This window comes from Xiphophorus maculatus, chromosome 1, assembly GCF_002775205.1.
Source record: "Xiphophorus maculatus strain JP 163 A chromosome 1, X_maculatus-5.0-male, whole genome shotgun sequence".
NCBI classification, from domain to species: domain Eukaryota; kingdom Metazoa; phylum Chordata; class Actinopteri; order Cyprinodontiformes; family Poeciliidae; genus Xiphophorus; species Xiphophorus maculatus.
The window spans coordinates 13,073,557-13,095,456 of record NC_036443.1 but is presented as its reverse complement, the minus strand read 5'-3'; the positions used below and the strand labels follow the sequence as shown (position 1 = coordinate 13,095,456).

Sequence of the window (21,900 nt, the reverse complement as noted above, 5' to 3'; positions counted from 1 at the left end):
CAGAGGCTGAATACAAATGCCGTGAGTTTTTTTGTTTTTTCAGATTCTTATTTGTAAAAAAAAAAAGTTTCAAAACCATCAGTCATTTTCCTCCCACTTCACAGACATGAAGTGGGAGGAAAGTGTTGCGTTTGCTGCTTAAAATTCCAATTCAACACAATGACGTTTGTGGTTTTGACGACAAGAAGGGGAAAAGTTACAAAGTATCAATGCTTTCGATAGGAACTGTACGACTGCGAGTTTGAGGATAAGTTCTCGGTAAAAACGTCTGCACAGTGAAACGCAGTCTGCGTCCTCACATCCTGTCACACCCTGGAGGAGCCCTAGGCGACACACTGGGCGACTTCCTCAAGATACCTGAAGACGGTTTATTAGTTTATTTACGAGACACGTTATTAGACTTCCTCTTCTCTAATTAACAGGTGGAGCTTGATAAGGAACCGACACTGTTAGACAGACGATGGGACAGGCGGAGAGATGGATGTTTTGTCTCTCAAGAGGTTGACATGAATCGTCCCGCCGAGCCCTCCTTGACATTGACCTGGTCTCAAATAAGACCCCAGCGACCCCTTCCTCCCAACTCCCCCTGGGCCCCTCGTGTCTCCTATACATCTCCCTCTCCAGCACCCCTTCCCCTCCGCCTCTTCCACCTCCTCTTCCTTACTGCCAACTCTCCCTTTAGCCTTGGTCCCCGCAGAGCATCCTTTCATGTGTTTGAAGTGTAGGGCACAGAAAATGAAAGTGTGTGTGCGCGCGAAAGAGGCGGGGGTGAAGAGGATCTCTGTGTGTGCATGTGTCTGGTTGTGTATGTGTGTAGGTGCAAGGTGTTGTTTGAGAAGCTCTCTTTGGACCTGATGGGCAAAAGAAGAGAAGGAGGGAGGATTGGGGGGGTAGCCGGGTTGTAGAAATGGCCAGGAGGGCTTTCCCTCCCTCTTCACATGATGAAAGGAGGTTAAGGGAGAGGGAAAGTAAAATGAGAGGTGGGGGTAGAGATCCAGATGAAAGTGAGAGGAGGGGATGGATGTTTTGTCTCCTGCTGTTCGGCCCGACTCAAAACGCGAAGCATCTTTAGCATTGTCCAAAAAATGTAGAGAAAACTCAAGCAGGCGATTGGTCAAAGGACAAAGACGTGCGGCGTTGCGGATTCACCACGTCTTTACAGCAGCCCAGGCTTAGACGCCTGGCAGAATGCCCTCCTATGGAAAAGATACTTGAATTTTCTGGTGCATGCAGAGTTTTAGCGGATGGATTTTGGCTTTTGTCGACCTGCCAATCCACAAAATTCATCACCGATCCAGCCAAGCTGCATCGGCGAGGCATTAGTCTTTATTCTCGCGCTGAGGAAAACCCGGCTTAACTACGGGGATTTACAACTTCAGGGATGATTATGGCGAGAAAAATGGGATGGTACAAAAACTGGGACGGCTTTCTGAAGTAACTTAATGGAACGAAAGGGGCCAGTTAGTGTTTGTGTGTTCTCAATTAGGACTTTAATTTGTAATGAGAGGGACACTCGTGTGATCCAGCAGCTGCAACACGAGACCAGAGTTTTAGTAGGAAAATGAAGCATCTGAGTACCTTCTCTGTGGACACAAACACAGACAGACTCGCAGAAGGGCAGCGCCTTGGGTGACCCTGCTACTCTCTGCTCACATAAAAGAGAAATAAAGGGAGAGAGGGAGGGAAAAAATATGGACCTGTTGCTTTGGTGAGGTTTTACAAGGATACACAGGATAAATATAGATGTTAATAACAGCAGAATCCAAAGAAATAAAGACAGTCACCACTTCACAGTTAACAGTTTTTACGTGTTTTAATTGTGTTGCTTAGTATTTTAGTGTTTTTGCCTCGTTTCTAGTGCAAATATTGTGGTATGCTTGAAATAAGGAAAAACTAACTTTTCTACAAGATATAAGAGTTTGTTTTAAGTCAATAATAAATGGACCTTGGTTAAAAGTGCAATTCACTTCGGCAGATTTTTTCACTGGTACCATGGAAAAAAAGTTTTGTTTTCCATATTTTTGTATTTGTTTTGAGAAGATAATCTTTTGCAGTGTAGATGTAAGTGATCACTTCTACCACCTTTTCCTGTTGAATTCAAATCATGCCTTTTGCATTAGCAGTGGTGGATCTTGCATAATAGGTTCCCTGAATAATTGCCGTCCATGTTTCTGCCTCCACACACCAAACACACTCCCACCCTGCCAACAAAGTCCAATCCAATGCTGTTTACTGTGTAACTTATTAGAAACATAAGAACATAACCAAAAATACTGATCTCACTATAACTGATTAGGAGTTATAATGAGTTATAAGTGGGGATTGATAAGTTGTATGCTGCTTTTCAAAGTTGGAACTGAAGTTTTATGAATCTCGAACTGTGTTTTTTAAATATTCTGTGTTCACAGATGAAGAGTTGTCTAGTTGAGGTCTGACCAGTTTAGACATGCAAAATATTGAAATAGAGGTAAACAAGTGCAAAGTTCTTAAAGAAACATTTAAATACTGATTTAATTTAGCACCAGAAAATAGCTATTAATAAGATTCACATTCTCTCTGATTAGACTTTAAATTAGGACTTACAAATAAGGAATAGTAATTACAGTAGACTGCCGATATTTGCACATACAAAGTCTGTGAACACATGTGATCCCATCTAATAACACTTATAGTAGCCCAACTTAATTGTTCAAGCACATACTATACATTAATATGTATTAATAAGCACAGTGCAGTAGTGTGGTCTTAGCTCTACCGCAGTTATATTCTTCCTTTTCCCGTTTTTGGGGTCCAAAAAAATCACTTCTAAGGAGAATGAATGACACTCCTGGATTGGCTGCTTTGCAAGTGTCAGCCATTAGCATGTCAAGTAGCATTGCAGCGAAGCATTTCAGCTTTCCAAGCTGTTTTTTCCTTTTTAATATTTTAGATATACCTTCTGAAAACAATCTGTGAATAATTTGGAGTCACGTTCCACAAAATAATCTGCAAGTTGGTGAATCTGTGAATAGGCGGCAGTCCACTGTAATGGTGTAATTATTTCTTTGTTTTACTTTGTACACATTTTCCAGACTTTGAACCTGAACAAGTCAGCATATTGTACTGGCTGTGCCTAAAGTGAGAGAAGTGGATGAGCAGAAAAGCTAAATAACTTTCATTCCTTTGAAGACCATCTACAGCAATAGAAAGCAAGTCTGAGATGCAGCATCTGAGTTGATGCATCATCCTGATTAGCTGCTGTAAAAAAAAAAAAAAAGAACAGTTCTCAGCAGATGGCTCCATGTTGCTGCTAAAATACCAATTAGGTCTGGCAAACAGCTAGGCTTTGTATTTTACATAGCGTATGAAAGGAGTCTAAAGATCCAAACCAAATTAAAATTAGCACAGGGCTTTCTGTTTTACATAGAGAAACAATGTATAGCACACAACCATATAGAAGTGGGGTTATCAAAACCAGGCCTCGAGGGCCGGTGTACTGCAACTTTTAGAGGAGGCAATTCAGCCATTTGACTCACTCAGGTGTGTTGAATAACAGGTAAAACTTGGCCAACACTGGCCTTCTAGGTCTGGATTTGAGGACTCCTTGGACTCTATTTCATCAAAACTTACATTAATCGCACATGTTACCAATTCACATTTAAATCGTGGATGCTTCAATTATTTTTATGTACTACTGAATTTAAAGGAAAATAACACAGAAATCTGTTTTTGCTAAATACTGTATTTGCTAAAACGCATATTTTCAGTTTTACTCATATTTTCCTTTCATCCGTGAGTTTGGGGTTTCGAGCAGCAGCATCCAACACCTAAAGTTAGGTGACGGGATATGGTCGGGATGCCTTGGGGTCTGCAGCATTGATTCCTTTTAAAATCAGTTGCTTGGGAGGATGTTGTAAAGGTCCCATAATAAAAATAGCTAAAGCATCCCTTGAACAGAGCCAGCCATGCAAAGTAATTGGTGAGACGGGATTGTGACCACAGAGAACTCAGAGGTCACCTGTTCCTCCCTGTCACAAGCGCACAACAGCCCGACTGTGTGTTTTTGTGTGTGCGCTCTGGGGCTTCACTTCCCTCTCATCCTTCTCTTATCTTTCACAACCCACCTCTACCCCACCACTTCCCCACAGACACACACACGCACATACACACACCCACACACTCTTGTCTGCCGCCAGCCGAGTCCCCTGTGGCCCGGCGCAGCAAACAGATCGATACACCGGAGCTAGGCCGCATTAATATCTGTCGCTTCACCCCCCTCCCACCACCGCCCCGGCGCCCACTCAGCTGCTTCAGTACACACACGCACACACAAAACACACAGTCGGGCACGCACTAGCAGGCACCTAAATCACGCAGACACACAAAAACACACATCACACCCGTACCGGCGGCGGAAATGGCCCCTAGCTCCCAAGGGATCCGTCTAATTAAAAAAGGGTGGTGGAGGGTCGGAGGGGTGTGCGTGCGTGTGTGTGTATGTGTGTGTGTTGGGGGGGGGGAGGGGGGTGGATAGATTGAGGCAGGGAGTGAGAGGGAGGAGAGAAAGAGCCGGATGGATTTTTCTCTCATTAGAAGCCATGTCTCCTGGTGTGGCCTGGCCTGGCTGATAATGATGAGTCCTCTTCTCCTGCGAGGGAGAGAGGGAGAGAGAGAGAGCGAGGCCGAGGGAGCGAAGAGGTGGAATGAGGCGAGCGTTTGAGGGCAGGAGGTGGAGGTGGAGGGATGGAGGAAGGGGGGCATGATGATGGCGGCGGCGCCGGCAGGGGTGGGGAGGAATAAAAACATTGTGTGCTTTTTTTTGTGTGTTATTTGTTCAAAACAGAAGCTGGTCTCCGGTTTTCATAGTGTTGATCTGCTGATGCCAATTTTGAACATATTCTGATTTCACTTTAAGGACTATAATATGAGAAGATATAAAGCAGCATGTTAAATATTTTTAGAATCTTACTATTTTGAGGTTCATCAGTTATTTACCATAGGATCAGAAGCGAAGTCACACTGTGCGTGTTTGTAGGAAAGCAGTGGCTGTTAAATAGCATTTAGATCCATGTTTTGCTATTTTAAAACAGAGATGAAATGATTAGCTTCTTTTATTAGCGCCTAGCAGGGTTACTGCTGTTAGCATTACTAAAACAGTCATTTCTGTGTGTTACCTGCTAGCGTCTCCACCATGTTTCATCGCTAATTCTGATGACTCAAAAGCATAAAACAGAGAAACTTTGCTGAACTCCATTTAGCCTTCCTGTTACCTGATGAAAGTCTTGCTCTTTCTCAATCTCTTGTAATGAATCCAAGACATGTCTTAGCATGTTGTAGAAACCTTTACTTTAATGTAACACACTAATAGTTTAAAAAAAGAACATTACTTGTGGTTTATTTTTTTAATTGGCTAGCTTTGAGTTGTCTTTACTCAGTAAGAACTTTCACACCAAAAGCTGTTGTATGGTGTGTTTACTGACTGGAAAAAATTATGGTATTTTTGAGCCCAGTCTCCAGTAAGGGATAATCAGTTCAGTCACCAGATGATTTTCTTTTTTCTCATCTATTCTTAGTATCATTTAAAAATATTTATGTTGAATTAGTAGTTTTTACAGGTAAAAAAAGCTTTCATTCATTGCCCTTTAGTCTCCCAGTAAACCAATATTCAGGCACAGCCAGTTAGTAGATGAGGAATTGGTCAGGTTTTAGCAGCCTAAAACTATAAATCCATCCCGATCGTTATCATGTCGACTCACTGATTTCTGTGCTTCTCCTGTTTCTGCAGACATTCTGCGGGCTCGTCAGGAGGCGCTGGCTGCGGCAGTCAGGAATCCGGCAGCCTTAGAGGCCCACCTGCCCTCAGCGGGCAGCTCTTCATCATCCAGCCAGAGACGTAAGCAGGGCCTGCCGCAGCACCGCGACGCGCATTACACCGACAGGTAAAAAACCCGCTACGTCACAAACAGCTGCAGCCCTTCCCTGCTTATAATACAAGAAATTATAAAAGAATAAATAAATAAATAAGCACCGCCTCATCCTCAGGTGGACAGTGCGGAAGAGCTGAAAGGGTTAAACACCTGTCAGTTTTCATCAACGCACTATTTGCAGTTTTTTCTTTTTATTCTGTCTTGCTTTTCGAGAAAGATTTAATCTTATGTTGGGCTTTTTCATTGCACACACACATATGTATGTGTATATATATATATATATATATATATATATATATATTCAGTAACATCTCAGCTATACCGCTGTGAAGTTGCACGCCTGCTCTTCCTCCCTCTTCCTCTCCCTCCCCCCCAGCGTTGGCCCCTACGCCTCCCAAACAAAGCCAGGGGCAGCGGGAGTGGGCGGGTAATTGCTTGTCGATTATTTATGTGGCGCGGGAGAGGCGGGGGATCGATAATGGGCCGGCGGTGCGGCAGCAGGGGGTGTGTGTATCTTTATGTGTGCTTGCGTGTGTGTGTGAGAGAGCGAGGCAGAGAGAAAGATTGGTGAGGGGTAGGAGGGGGAAATGAGCAGGAAGCAGATCGGCCAGGCGCTGTGTGGTGCAGCTCTGGGAGACGGTGGGGGTGTATATATTTTTGTGTGCTAGAGTGAGGAGGGGGTAGCTTAGTGCTTGCGCATGTTTGTTTGTTCCATTTTTTGAGCCGGCGGTCTGATGCGCGCTCATCTATGCGTACTAAATCTGGGTTTGTTTGTGTGAATATGTCTACTAATTTGCGTGCGTGTGCGTGAGTGTGAGTGTGAGAGGCCAGTGGTGCAGTGTGAACGTAGTCGGTGAGCCGCGCCTGTTCTCTGACAGAACACTGAGTAATTAGCCACACAGGACTGGGGAGAGTTACCCAGGCCTCACCGTCCGTCCATCCATTACTGTCCAAACCCATCCTCACATCTCGCTGTGAGCTCTCTTTAACCCCATCCCTCTTAATACGTGCTTTGCAGTAAATTAAAAAAAGATTGATGAATGAGGAACATGCTGATGATCACTTCAGCTGGGTGTTCGGCATGTATGTAATCATCTGCTTACTGGCCGTGTGATGGCAGGACAAGGCGAGGCTAAACTGTCTTGACTCTTGACATTAGTTAGCCTCTTGGTTTATGCTTCCGTTTCTATTTGCTTGTGCTGGTATAGAAGTTATTCTTTTTTTTTTTTTTTAAAGGTTTTGTTGGCTCTAGTGGCCTTTATCTGAAAGTAGTTCAACAGGAAACAGGGGAATCAGAGAGAGGGAAGACATGCGGCAAACGTCAACAGGCCGGGAATCGAACCCGCGACTACCGCCACAAGGACCAAGGCCTCAATACATGGGTCGCGCCCTGCCCCCGCGCCACCACAGCAACCCAGAAGTTATTCTTATAAAATCAAACTCTAGGTGTTGTAAAATCAAGTTGTGAAAACGTTTTAAATGAAGAAAAAACAAGCTTCCACGCAAACATACCCCTGATGACGTCACAAAAGGCAATTGAATATTTGAATTTTTGGGGGTGTTTTTCCATTTTATTTGCACTTTTTAAATCAAATTTGTCCTTCAAAGGTGTTCTATTTTATACAGGTACAACAAATATTTGTGCCGCGCTGGTGCTCGATTGTTGTGCCTTTTGTGATGTCATCGGCTTAATCGCACAAAAACCGAATTAGCAGTTGTTGTTTTTTTGGACTTTGTAAAATCCCACAGTTGGAATCCATACTTTGTTACCAAGTTGTACTTTTATTGTACGTTTGCATTTATAAGTGAAAATAAAAAAAAATCACCACAGGTTAGTTTCTTTACAGAAAGTAACCAATCTGATGGGAAATCTCAGATCTACTCTTCTTTGTTTTCTTATGTGCAGAAAACTTTTAGCTGCTAAACTTTCCTATTCGACTCTTACTAAAGGAAAGTGACTTCCACAGAACATTCTGTGCCAAGTATGTCAATTTATTCGCGTCCCACTTTGACAACCCAAGGGTTTAAAAGTAACTTTCTCTAATCAGTTCATAGTCTGTTGTAATATGACTCCACTAAAATGATTTAAGAGAAGGTTACTCATTGCTGTTGTTGTGTTCCAAATGTCGAACAGAATCAACATAGAGAGAAACATTACAAAGTCTTCGAAAAATAACATATAACAGAATTATATGTGAGATTAAGTGTTTGTGTTAGTGTTTACCCCTATAATAAACTGTCTTATATTCTAAAGTACAGTATTATGTTTTACTTTGTAAAGTAAAGAATAATAAACTGCTAATAAACAGTAGTACAGTTTATTATAGTGTTTAATTCATGAAAAATACTGCTAAGAATACAACCGATACAAATGGTTTAAGGTGGATCCTTCATTGAGCATCACTTTCTTTTGCTGCAAAAAGCCACCAGTTGATGTTTGCATTAGTCAAGTCAAGTTGAAGTAACAACCAAATGACTGAATTGGACCAATGCATTCCCATTGGGCCTGTTTTAGATTTGTTATGGAGAATATAATCCTTCGTTTTGCGAACGCTTAGAGATTAGCATTGAAAGTTACTTACTACAGGTGCATATAGTAATGGCATACATATTGCACGGCCAAAGGAAGGTCTGTATTATGCCGTTTTATTCTGGTGCTTGGAGGTGCTGCTTTTGAAAAATGTAAAGATTTTTTTTTTCCTATAGAAGAGTATTGAAATTCAGCAACAATATATGAAGATATTTTAATCTCTATTAAACGAGGGATAAATCTCCCTGAATACGCTAAGCAGGCTCCTCTGGTGGGTAAATACTCCAAAATACTTTGAGTCGGTGAAAAGTTTTGGACCGTGGCTTTTTCCTCTCCTTGAAGAGAATCCAAACGACACAGCATAGCATTTTCTCTGAGCTGTAGTGCGCATTCACTGTTGCCATTGTAATGATAGTTTAGGGAAGCCCCCTCATATTTTTACATGACAATGCCCCTCTGTGGGGTCTATAAAGAAATGTTCTGAAGACCAGTTCCAAAATGTAGAGAAAAGCGTCTTCAGCCTGATTAACATTAGTGCCAGTATATTGGATGCATTAGGCAGCAGAACACTGGTGTAAAATCTGCACCAGTCATCCTTAAGAACCGGTGGAAAACGTGAGGGTTGCACGAGTTAAACGTGAAGAGAAACTTGTGAATGAATCTAATTGCTCAGTTAAAGTAAAACAAAAAACGGCAGCAAAATGAAAGCGAGCGAGCGAGAGATGGAAGCTTCCTCCTTTCTAACTCTCTCCGCAGCTCACCTTTCCATCGACCCCTCATCATTGATTATCTGGGGCCCATTAGGGCCCATTGTTAAAAACAAATCATTAGGGCTGCTCATAGGCTTAGAGCCTGGCGCTCCATTTGTCTGGCCTTAAATGGCACTAGGCTCACCAAACATGTGCAAAGCAAATAGGGGAGGGATGGAGGGAAGCAAAGAGAGTAGAAAACACGGGAGCTAAGAACGGAGGTGAAGCAAAAGGAGACGGCGAGGTGACGGAGAGAGATGAACTAAAATAGAGAGTAAGGAAATCGAGAGAGTGCGAGATAAGGGGAGGAAGAGGGGCGGAGGGAGGGTGCAGGGAGAGACGGAGATAGAGGGAGGGAGAGGGAGCAAGCGTGGAGGGAGCCTCATCCATTTTAATGAGCTTCCTGTGTAAATGTGTTCCTGCGGAGAGGGAGCCGAAGGCGGCCGCGCGGCGCTCCTAATCCCCCCACGCTTCAGTCATTAAGGGCAGCCCTTCACACACACACACACACACACGCACACACACACACACACACACACACCCCTACACACACAGGGCCTGCGCTGTTGCAGGACGGGACCGCTGTCGCCGTTCTGACAGGTCGCCACACACCAGTGAATCCCCCATGAGCCTGCGGCCCCTCTGCAGGGAGAGGTCCCACGCGATGATGAGTCCACCTTCCAGTTTGCATCTGTGCTTCTTTTTAGCCTTTTTGCAAAGAGTGGGGGTTGGGGGGAGAGAAAAAAAAAGGTGAATGTTTTTTCTTCATCTTTTTATAGCATGTCAGTGGTTTGCCAACAAAATGCACAGAGAGTGCTAAAAGAAAACCACAGACTCAGAGAAATAAGTGCACACAAACATGTGTGCATCATGCATCCAATACACACACATTCGCCTAATGTCTGCCACTCCTTCCTCAAAATTGCCTCCTATAAAAGGAGGAAGAGAGGGAGAGACGGAGGAGAGGAGGGGAGTGTCGGGCGCACTCGTTCTCTCTGCTCCCTCTTTTTCCTCCCCGTGATTAGGCCTAATTATGGTGGCGCAGACGCCTGGCAGCCCCAGTCATGCAGCTTTAATTGACCGTTATTCATCTGCGGGCTAACGCTAGGCAAGGCGGCGCAAGGAGAGGAAAGAGAGAGGGAATATCAGAAAGAAAAGGAAGGAGGGAGCAAGGAGGTGGAGGGGGGGTTGTGATGAGAGTCTGGCATGCGGGAGCCACGGTGGGGGTGGATGGGAGTTTTGCGGACGCCGTGGCGTAGTCTGGTGGAAGTGCGCGTCGCGGGGCTAATTGCTGGCCCTGAGGGATTAGGCCAGGTGATTACACACTGGGCGGTGTAATTACATAAGCGGCGGCTAACGGGGTCCTGGCTAGCAGCTCTGGGGTCACGCGCCACAGCCCTCACCCAAGATTAATTGGAGCTGCCACTGGAGTGCGAGGCACCGCCGGAGAGAACGGTTATACGATTAGTATTAACATTTCGGCGGCAATCGATGAATACACACACACACACACACGGCTAACCTTCTCCCCCCTCAATCTCATCTGCCGTCTCCTGTTCAGCATGTGTCCTTGCCATTTAGAGCGGAGGGAGACTGGCGGGCGCTGGCTAATTTCAACACGGTCTCAAAACAATATCTGCGGTTTCATGCGTCCCAGCGTTTGGTTTTGACTTTGTAGTTCGGCTCAGCTCGTTTCCCGTGTATGCTTTTGTCGAACCGGCATTCACACACAGCCGAGCGTTGATTGTTGAGGTGGTGGCGGAAAGAGATTATACCGAGCTGAGAAATTGAGCCCCAAGGAAGGTCGTGGAGACGGCTTCGCTATTCACCCTAAGGTCAAAGCTTCATCCACTTGACATCTGCCTTGAGTGATGCGGCTCACTCCTGCCACAGCTTCCTATGGTAGCTTGAATAAAAAGTCATGCTTCTTAACATAACACCAAACGTAAATGTGTATAGTGTTTGGATTTTATGTAATGGACAAAAAGTAGTGTTTAATTGCAAAATTAAAGGTAAATGTTGTACAAATAAACATCTGTTTTGCATGTTATGTTTAGCACCTGAGTCAGAACCTCTCTCTGCAGTTACAGCTCCTTTTCTTTTTAGGGTATTTGCACACCCACTACCCAATTCTGGCCCATTCTTTTTTGCAAAGTTACCTCAAGCTCAGTCGGATGCAGTTGAGTTTATTTTAAGGAATTAGGGTAGAGAAGGCTAGGTATGAAGTCACGCACCTTTGAGATTTTGTTTTGTAAAAGACAGTGTTAAAGAACTGGTACTGTGCATTTTCTAGGCACTTAGTGCTATTTTGTAGTGCAATCAAGAAACTATGTTACTTTTAGTTGTTTTAAAATGTTGTATATGTCAAACACGACATAAAACACATTTGACTTCCCAATTTAACATCTTGAAATTGGCCCCCGTCTCTTTAAGAAGCTTGACATCACAACAGTGTTTGCTCTGTTTACAGCCTTTCTGAGGAGCTTTGGATTGAGACATAGTTTCTATAACAAGCTCAGCAGATGCGAAGTTCCACCAGGTGTTTAATTGCTGCTGCCGCTAGTCTGGAGGAGCTGAGTGAGGAAGCTCAGCTGGAGATTGCAGCTCTGAGGAGGAGCTTTGTGGAAATAGGAGGTGCTTTGTGATTAGCAAGTGTTTATGCACTTCTAATGGTTGCTACGAGAGATTAAATGATTTCTCAAACATGCAGGAAATAATCAAAGCAACACTCCAGGTATATTTTTAATGAGGAAACAAGATGATAAGATGATGTAAAGCTCCAAAAGTTGATTTTACATAATACTATACGATGCCACTCTGCTCTGTAAAGGTCTTTCACGTAAAATACAAATTAAAATATATGAAGGTTTCTGGTTGTAACGAGCCGAAATGTGCAAAGGTTCAAGGGGTGTGGTTACATTGGCAAACATTGTCTGTGCTTCTTTAGCTGAAACGAAAAAAGTGAAAAAGGAAGGAAGAAAAAGTGAAATAAGCAGAATAAACAGACAGAATGAAGGGCTCGAGCAGGAAGACACTTAAAGGTGAAAGAATGGGGGATGGAGGAAAAAAAATCTGTGAACAAGACTACACGGAAGTGTAGAGATGGGAGTAAAGACCAGAAAAAAACAAGATGGTTAAGACAGAAAGAGAGGGAGAAAGGTGAGAGGCACCTTTCCCCCTCGAGGAGAACAAAAGACGACCGCAATAATGGAGAGGCCTTTTCAGAACAAGAGGTTGCAGGATGCTCCATCTTTTCAATGCAGTGGAGAGAGCGGCGGGGAGGGAGGCTGAGTGAGGGCCGTTTAAAAAAAGGGAAGAGGAGGGATGAGTGTTAATTAGAAGGTCCTTCAGCCCCGTGGCCCCGGTCAAGACGCAGGGGCCACCCCAGCTGTTGGAGCATGACACACTGGCATTGTGCATTCAGCCCTCATTATGTGTGTGCGTGTGTGTGGGTGTGCATGGAGAGGCTGCAGGGGGAAGGAAAGAGTTGCCGTCCAGGGCAGAGCAATGGCCTACGGTGAATGCTGCGGCGTGACAAGACTGATGAGGCGACACTGGGGCCTCTGGAGCGCCTCTGATAAAAATACTCTGCATACATCGCTTTGGAGGCGAACGCACACTTTTCCCTTCTCTGAAGCTCAGAGCAGGGAGAACCCTTTTCTGTTTGGGAAGGTGTGCTTCGGCTAAACCCGCAGAGCAAAATCTATTTGTAAACTAATGTCTTGGCTTTCGTTTGTGTCCACAGAGAGCTGTCCCATCCTCCGCCCCTCCTGTCCCCTCCAACTGCTCCTCACGTCACCTTAGGGCCTCACCTGCGGCCCCCCTTCCTGGGCATGCCCTCCGCCCTCTGCCAGACTCCTGGTGAGTGATGAACAACATACTCTATCTATATGACTTCAGCTGATTTAAATCTAATGGGGTTTTTCTTTTGTTTTGTTTTTTTACAATTTCCAAAATCACTTAAAACAGGGGCATCTAAACTGTGGTCTGTGGGTTTGCAGTCCCTTGATGTTTTTGTGTGGTTGAGATTTTCTCTAGCAGATGAAAATTGACCTAAAATGATAAATATTAGGTATGCGTCTTTTTAATTAACAAAGCATTTTTGTTTTAATTTCCTAGTAAATGGTGAAAATCGAAAGCAGACTTGTGCAATTTGGTAAAATCAGGTGCTTTTGAAGAAAGAGTGACCCACGTACTGTTTTTTGTTTTGCAGATAGACCAAAACAAATTTCTGAAAAGTAAATCGAAAAAAATCAAACCTCAAGAGGTTGCTTGCCTTTTGCTTAAGGAGGATGTTTTATATAAAATTCGCTTTTTGCACTTTATTCTTCCATTTCTGCTTCTGAAAACAGCCCATGTACTTAAAAAAATACCCATTTGTTTTCTGGCAATAAGTTAATGTTTTTTGGTATCTGGAAAACGCACCGTTTCTTAAAGCTCACAATTATTAAGTTACCACTGGCGGGCAATGCAGTTACCTAGCAAAATCGACTAATCCCAGCCCGTCACCCAGCAACCCAAGCAAAACCTGAGCAAGGCGAGTATTTTGTTGCTGATTTATCATTCACAAACAGCTGCTGCATGTTTCATGGGTGCTGTTGGAGGCTCCACTCTTCTGCTTCTGGGTTTGACTCAGGGGTCAACAGTTTCACGCAAAGTGCGAGTGTAAACATTGAGTTGAGGGGCGTGGCCAGCTGCAGCTTTTGAGGATTTAAAGCAACAAGAGCTCCCGCAAAAAGCTCTTGTTTTTGTGCAAAAAATATAGCGGACATGTTTTGTGTCTGCCCTCAATGAGCTATCATAACATGTTCAAGGAAGCGTAATACGTCACCTTCAATGAGGGAAGGCAAAATTGAGGTTTCAGATCTACAATGATGTACAACACGTTTTTTAACGACAAAAAAAAAAAAAATCAAAAAGTTAAAATATTTAATGATGAGAACATTGATGTTTTTCATTTCACCTATTAGTGGTCATAATGTTATGCCTGATCTGTGTAAAAATAAGGGCAGATAATCCCATGCCCTTTCAGCACAGAGCTGTGAAATGATGTAAATTTGTGTCTCTGACGTTGTGCGTCTCTTCCAGGTTATGGGTTCCTGCAGCCGGCCCAAGCTGAGATCCTGGCTCGACAACAGGAGCTTTTAAGGAAGCAGAATCTGGCCAGGTTTGTTGCATTTTGTAAGATATATGTCGAATGTTTAACTGCTGCTGGATTTATTGCATAAAAACAAGAGGTGTGAGAGCAAAAAAAAAAGTTCTGTTTGTTAAAGTCTCTGTGTGTTTTTCTTGTCAGACTCGAGATGTCAGCAGAGCTGCTGAGACAGAAGGAGTTAGAGAACCTCCACCAGCACCAGCAGCAGCAGCAGCAGCGACTGCTCGGGTCAGACCCTCTGGGAGCCCTTCCTCCCGGCCTGCCCCCCGACCACCCGGCCCTGCGCAGTCTCCACGACATCCCTGAGGGACACCCCCTACGCGAGGAGCTGCTCCGCCGTTCCAATGCGATGCTGGTGCTTCGCCACGGGGCCGCCACTCCCCTCCTCACTCTCAACCAGCAGCAGCAGCAACCGGGAGCGTCGTCCACGCCCAAGGACACGCAGGCGCAGAGCTCCATTGTCGGGCCGGGTGCCGAATCCAGAAAGGTCAATCGCAGGGAAGCTCAGAAGGAGCTCCGCGCCGGGGATCACAGAGGAGGAAGAGACGACGGGGGAAGGGAAGGAGACATGGAGGTGCACGACGAGGAGATGAAAGACTCAGACAGCGAGACGGAGATGAGTGAAGAGAGGCGAGAGGGACTGGTTTCCAAGCCCGGCAGTAAACCCAGGGACAGAGATAGGAGCAGGGGCAAGGAGGCTGGCAGCAAGGCGGGGTGTGAGAGCGCCAAGGAGACCGGAGGGCGCTCAGGGAGGCTGAGCGCCTCCAGCTCAGCAGATACCGAGTCACCTATTCGCAACCTTTTCACTCCTGGACTTGGCAAGGCTGATCTCAAATATCACCTGCCACCGGGTTTCATACCGCCATTGCCTGCTCTTCACGCCCAGTCGCTGCCCTTTGGATTTCCCTACGCCAGCCCTTACTTTCCTGCGGGTGAGAGTCTCCAACAAACACACACACCCACACACACTCGGAGCTTAGAGGTGACATGTGAAACCCATTAGCATCACTCTATGTGTGGATGTCTCCAGTGTGGCGACCTCTACTTGTTAGGGGCCCTGCCTTTGACCCCAGAGTGACCCATGCACACACCCCCAGCAGCACAGCCACGAGAGCAAAGCAGGGGGAGGAGGAGCAGTTTGTTGTCTGTACACACACACGGGCCGGACCACTTCTGGACCAACAGCAGCCGTTACACCATTTATTAGACCGTTCCCTGAGAATAAGAAATTCAGGATGAGCAGCTGAAGTAAGGCCTAGACTGACGTGAGACTCACTGTATTTCAGCCTTTTGTTAAAATATACCATACCCAGAATATTTTACAAACGTATTTTTAAAAAAATGTTTAACATGATCTCATTGCTTTAATTAAAAAAAACAAAAAGTGCTGCAAAAACTGTTTTATTTCACATTTTATCACCACGGCTGGGAAGGTGATAAAAGCTCCTGCTTTTAAACAAACCTGGAAATGTGGATTTCCAGGTTTGTTTAAAAGCAGGAGCTTAGCACTGTAGTCCATAACTTTTATAAGATGGATACATATTTTTTTTTCTTTTTACATATTTGTTAAAACTGGCACTATGTTGTGATAGCACAGTGAGAGACAGATGATCTTAAAAATTTTTAGCTCCTCTGCCTCTTCCTTGTGGTCCAATCAGAGCCAGGAGGAAGGGCTTTGCACTGTCAATCATGTCAGTGTATGCAGTGCTCACACCCTCCATCTTGCTCTTTGCTAGGCTACAGTTAGTTCCCCACATTGTAGGGACTGTGACACATTAGAGAAAAAACATGCTCTACAGGTTCTTTGACAGAGTTGGTAGCTTGGAACCCAACAGAAAATGAAAGTAATATTTATGTCAGAAACAAGTTGTAGATGACTGCAAATGAACATTTTAATAAATGCGTCCATATTAGGTCCTAAATTATATTTAGTTAGGTCTTGCATATTGATTAGTCAGTGCTTTTTCCCTGGGATTTTTAAATTTATTTTATTAATGACTGGTCAGCATTCACTGATTAAGTTTGTTTTTAGCATTAGCTGGAAAAGGTAATAGCAATTTAGGAAGGGCTTTGGTGGCAACGACTTTTAGTATTTAGCCAACTTCAGCCTCTTGATTATTTGTTATACGGGTTTAGATAGCATTGTTTTTATTTTATATATAAACATAAGCCAAAAAAAATCTATTTAGAAGTTTCCTTTTTATTCTTACAAATTTCATAGAATTTGTGGTTCTGCAGAGTTCATTTTGCTCTTCATTGAGTAAACTGCACAAGCTAATATTAGCTGGTTACTTATTTAATACTGATGTTTGGTACTCCTTTAGTTTCCACACTATGCCTGTCTGTATTTCCGTGAATTGAAATGTTTCCAAAGACAAAAGTGGGGAAAAGTGCAGCAGCCTTTCTTCAGTCAGCTGGCCAGCAGTGCAAAGCAACATATGGTGTTTCTCCATGTAGCTGGCTACTTTAGCACTTTCTCTAACATTCAACTGTAGGAGCGGTTTTTAAAAGGTTTGGTGCCTTAGCAACAGTAACCAGGATGTCGAACTGCTGTTTATGCTTCTGCTTTTCCCTCACTGCTCTGCTGATTGGCATTTCCCCACATTACTCAAACAAGACCATCGCTAAAGACACTCAGACGCATCGATCCTTTCGATTCACACGTATCGATTGATCTGCTCCCTCCACATCGACCCCATCTGTTTATCTCATTATTAGGCTTTCTTCCTTAAACCCACCCGCAGCTTAAGAATGACAGCTTTTTTTGACATATGATGAAGCTGTGTGGCCTCTGCATATATTGACATCATTTTCACACCGTTGATTTTTTTCCCCCCTCTCGTATCTCCAGGCTCTTTGGGGGGTCTTTTCATGGACGGGGAGGACTCAGCCACGTCAAACCCTGTGGAGGACGTCAGCAAGTGGAGCGTGGAGGATGTGTGCGGCTTCATAAGCAGCCTGGCTGGATGTGCCGAATACGCACAGGTGAGAGCAGAGAGGAGGAGACGGAGGCCAGGGGCAGGCTAAAACCACAGCATAGTAGTAATAACAGCAGATACTCTGAAGTGTATTTTAAGATGAACGTCCTTATGTTGAGGTGGTGACAGTAAAACAGTTTTCAGGTTTACCGAGAATGTGTGCAGACGCATGAATGCTCAAGCTTTCTTTCAGCAAAATCTGTGTGTGAATGAGAGAGATCAAGTGTGCATGTGAATCAAATGTATGTGTAAGCATCACCAGTCCAGCATTTGGGAACAAACATTTTAAATCTTAATGTTTGTAGAACCTGGTAGCACTTTAAGATGTGCTCAGTGGTGGAAAGAGAAGATCAGATCTTTGAGTTTCAAACCATCATTGATTTTCCAGATCCAACTTTCCAGAAATTCCACAAAAGGAAAGTAAAACAATAATAAAAAAAGATGTAACAATACAAAGGAGGAAGGAAAACTTGAGTTCCTCCCAGATGGCCGAGCTCCTCACCCCGTCTCTAAGAGAGCCCAGACACCCTGTGGAGGAAACCCATTTCGGTTGCTTGTAGCCGCAATCTTGTTCTTTCAGTTGCTACCCAGAGGTTGTGATTATAGATGAGGGTAGGAACGTAAATCGAGAGCTTTGCCTTTTGACTCTGCTCTCTCTTCATCACAAAAACGGGTACAACGCCTGCATCGCTGCACCAATCCGCCTATCGATCGCCTGCTCCACTTTTTCCTCATTCCTTAACACCTAGAGACACTTAAAGCCCAACACTTGGGTTAGTTGTCCAACCCTGACCAGAAGACACTAGTCATTGGCTTAAAACCATGGTCCCCGTTGTTGGAGGTGCTAATCCAACTCCAACTGGAAAGATGATTTCTCATACTTATCTACTAGAAAACAGTAGAAAACAGTGAGATCAACCACCAGACTGGTAGATCTGAGCGATACCACATATTTTGGTATCAATCCAATACCTCATTTTGATTGTCTGACAAATATCAATAAACTAGTGACTAGGGGGCAATGAAGGTTTTTGCTGATTAAAAAAAGTTATCCAAGCTGCCAAATTTGACACATCAGTTTTTACATAAGGAGGGATTTACCATCGAGAAATAACTCTCTATACATCAGTTCTCCCATTCTGCATCACCGGATCAGCCATTCTGTATAAACACTGACGGGTGTGCAAGGTTTCTGCAGTAGAGAGGGTGTTTTGTAGTGGGAGAGTGTGTGTGTGTGGGTGTGTGTTTGTCGGGGCTGTGGCTGAAGCGGCTGTGTCTCTGCCAGGTGTTTCGGGAGCACGCCATTGATGGGGAGACACTGCCGCTGCTCACTGAGGAGCACCTGCTCAACACTCTGGGACTAAAGCTGGGGCCTGCGCTCAAGATTCGCTCTCAGGTACACACGCACCACACACCTGCGAGTGTGTGTTTCGGTGTGTTGGCGTGGAGCTGAGTGTGTGCGTGCGAATGTGTCCTTAGGATAGCTGCTAGCATAGCGTAGCTGACCCCCTTTGAACTCGCCTGCCCCTCAAACTGCAGCCTCTCTTCTTGTCTCTCAAATAAAGTGAAAGTCAGCGGCGTGAAGCTAATCGAGCTGTTCTGACACTCGTGTTGGTCTGTTCAACTCCACAGGTGGCGCGTCGTGTCGGCAGGCTCTTCTATATGACAGGATTTCCTCTGGCGTTCCCGTTTCCACCTTCTGCCGTGCTGCGCCCCCCGGATCGGGACCCCCCACCCGCGGCGTCTGAACCCCCGCTGCCCCTGTCAATGCCACATCGGCCCACCTCAACCAGCAGCAGCTCTTCTCCGTACAGCGGCCCTACGGCCGGATGCTCGTCCCCCAAACAGGAAAACGGCACCGGCTCGGCAGTGGTGGGGCGGTACGAGGCTAAAACGCCCTCGTAGGAGCAGACGCGCAGATGTGAGCAAACCAGACTCGCTGAAGTTTCAGACATTTCAAATCGACGGTGAAACATTAGACTGGAATAAAAGACTAGTGGACAGAGTCTGCAGTGGCTTGGAGACGAGCAGAACCCAAAGAAACTGGGCTGGAAGGGAGAAATGCGAAGTGACAGAGGAGCGGAGGACGAGGGGGGAAAAGGGAGACAGCTGGTCGCAGATGGGCTGCCAAGAAAAAGAAGCAGAGCCCTGCCACAGGACGCGACATTCTTGCAAATCAGACAGACACTAGCGGAAACTCTTCTCTCCTTCCTGGGCAGGAGGAAGCGCTCCTCACTCACTCTGTGTTTCTCCTGAATCCAGGAATTAAGAGCAATGCGTCTCCCTTCTTCTTCCTTCCCTGAGGCCAAGCAGCAGCGTCACCCTGTGCTGAAAAAGCACCAGCTCCCTCTTATATCACTGCAACTATGCATTCCACTGTCCTGATACCAAAGATGACCGGACGTGTGGAACATGAACTCACCATGTGTCTGCTTCTTTTTGCATTAATGGCCCCACAGGGAATTGCTGAGGTTGGGCCTCGTACAGCGGACTCTGAGGTAGACCCGTCATTCACTGACGCTTATCCCAAGCGGAGACGCCTCATGCAGCTGCATCTCAATAAATTCAAATATCATTGAAAAGTTTTATTTATTTCAACAATTTGATTCAGAAACTGAAAATCGTATGATTCAGTAGATCAGTACTTAAATAGTTTGTTGGTTTAGATCAGCGATGTCTAACTAAGTTTTATTTGGGGTGACATCAAGTTCATGAATGTATGGAAAGAGCCAGTTGTGGCAAAATATATTGACAAAACAACATTAAAGTGTTAAAATATGAATAAATCGGTGTCTGGATTCGATGACTTAATACGGAATATCTTTTCGCATTCATATAATTTGGCAAAATACAGAGAAACATTCTTTGACTTCATGAAACAATGTTTAGGCACAACTGTTTCTGTGAAGGCTCTATTTGTGCCACATAAAAAATTATGATGGGCCAGATTTGGCCCCCGGGCCTCGAGTTTGTTCAATCCAGAAATGTAAGGCTGGTGTTATAGTTGTTACCTTTTCTACCACACTTTTTCCCACCTCTCAATTTTCAATTGACATGCTTGGATACAAAACTCAGGACAACCAGTAAATTTTTTTCTTATTAAAAATTTTTTGCTGGCCTGAAAACTGAATTATGGATTTTCATTAGCTGTAAGCCAAGATAAAAGAACAACAAAAAAACCCCAACATTTTAAATACGTTTGTAATGAATCTATATGGAGTTCCTCTTGTTGAAATTATGGAAATAAAACTTTTTAATGATATTCTAGTTTATTTTGATGCACAATTTGAGGACAACTTATCAGAAATGGAGAAACCTCAGAGGGCGTCTACAGCGTCCCTTGTACACTTGTGTTGACTACTATTAAAGTAGGACAAACATGCAAAATTGTACAGAATTGCGCTTAAGATGAAAATATTCTGGTGGTACTTTTTGTTTTAACGTAGTTGCACGAGTAAGAATTTCTTTACTGACAAATGTGACTTGCTGAACTTTGGTGGTACTTTTGTTCATTTTCTTAAAAAAAAAGAAAGAAAAAGTATTAAAAAAAAAAAAGATGCTCAAATGCTAACCCAGCATATAAATATGAGGACAAAATATTTATAGCATTTTGATGTAGTAGATAAAAGCAGATTATGATATGTATTAAAAATCAGCCCTTAAGATGGATTCCAAAGATAACTTTTACTTTGTTTTCTCTTGGTTGCAGGGAAAAAAAAAAGGCACAAGAAGCTCTTAATGCAAGTGTTTTGAATTTCTTATGGAATTTTTTTTAACTATAAAAAGCAATGAATTAATAAAAAAAAATGTTCTCTAGATTTCCCTTCAGAAGTTTTGTTTTCATCCTATTTTTCTATTCACCACACAGGTGAAATAAATCCTACAGAAAAATACTCTGCCGTCTCTTGTGTGTTTGTGGTGGTTCTGTAAAAAATGTGCAAAGCGGGGAGAGGGGAGGTACGTGGTCTCCTGAGGTGTGTGTGTGTGTGTGTGTGTAGAAGGGGGAGGTGACCCATGAGGGGCACAGTTCAGGTCAACACCAGCTGTTGAAGTGTGAGGTTCAGCCGCAGGCCAAGGCCTCCCTGCCTGTGGGGGAAAACCTGACCCTCTTCATACACACACACACACACACCAGCCTCAGCGCCTCACTCACACTCACCTTCCTCCTTCAAAGCACCACGCTGCGTTAACTCTGATGGGACTTCCCTCCGCTTTAGGCGAGCTCCTGCGCCAGAAGCTTCTAAAATCTACTGCGGAGGAAACGTGACAGGCAGTTGTTTAATTAAATCTGTTATGTGGCCTTAAAACAAATCCACAGTGCAGTGCTAGATTCCTGCGGTATCACCTTCAGTTTAGCTGTGAATCTGTAGAAAATGTGCAGAGAAGCCCAGATAGAAAAACCGGCAAAAAAATAAAAAATGGAAATGCTGCGTCTGAGCATAGAGACAGTGGACCGGTGGGGGGTTGGGGTGGGAGAGGCAGGAGTTGGCACACAAACAGAACAGCCTGTGTTGCAGCTTCACCACCTGGGCAGAGTCTTGGCACCGCATCAGACGGCGCCCTGCCGTCCTGGCAAAGCAGC

General features: G+C 44.4%; 1 protein-coding gene across 2 annotated transcripts in view; it reads left to right on the top strand.

Annotated features, from left to right (window-relative positions):
* Window positions 1-20,104, top strand: part of samd11 (sterile alpha motif domain containing 11) — a 64,723-nt gene extending 44,619 nt beyond the window's left edge. The window contains exons 7-13 of one of the 2 annotated variants that reach the window (XM_014473399.2): window positions 5,765-5,918; window positions 12,931-13,046; window positions 14,274-14,352; window positions 14,482-15,272; window positions 17,192-17,325; window positions 18,604-18,714; window positions 18,951-20,104. In XM_014473399.2, the coding sequence (XP_014328885.2) occupies window positions 5,765-5,918; window positions 12,931-13,046; window positions 14,274-14,352; window positions 14,482-15,272; window positions 17,192-17,325; window positions 18,604-18,714; window positions 18,951-19,223 (1,658 nt within the window). In that variant the 3' untranslated portion in view covers window positions 19,224-20,104. The remainder of the gene's footprint in view (window positions 1-5,764; window positions 5,919-12,930; window positions 13,047-14,273; window positions 14,353-14,481; window positions 15,273-17,191; window positions 17,326-18,603; window positions 18,715-18,950) is intronic. The other variant, XM_023331713.1, reaches the window with a different exon arrangement.
* Window positions 20,105-21,900: the final 1,796 nt, after the last annotated feature.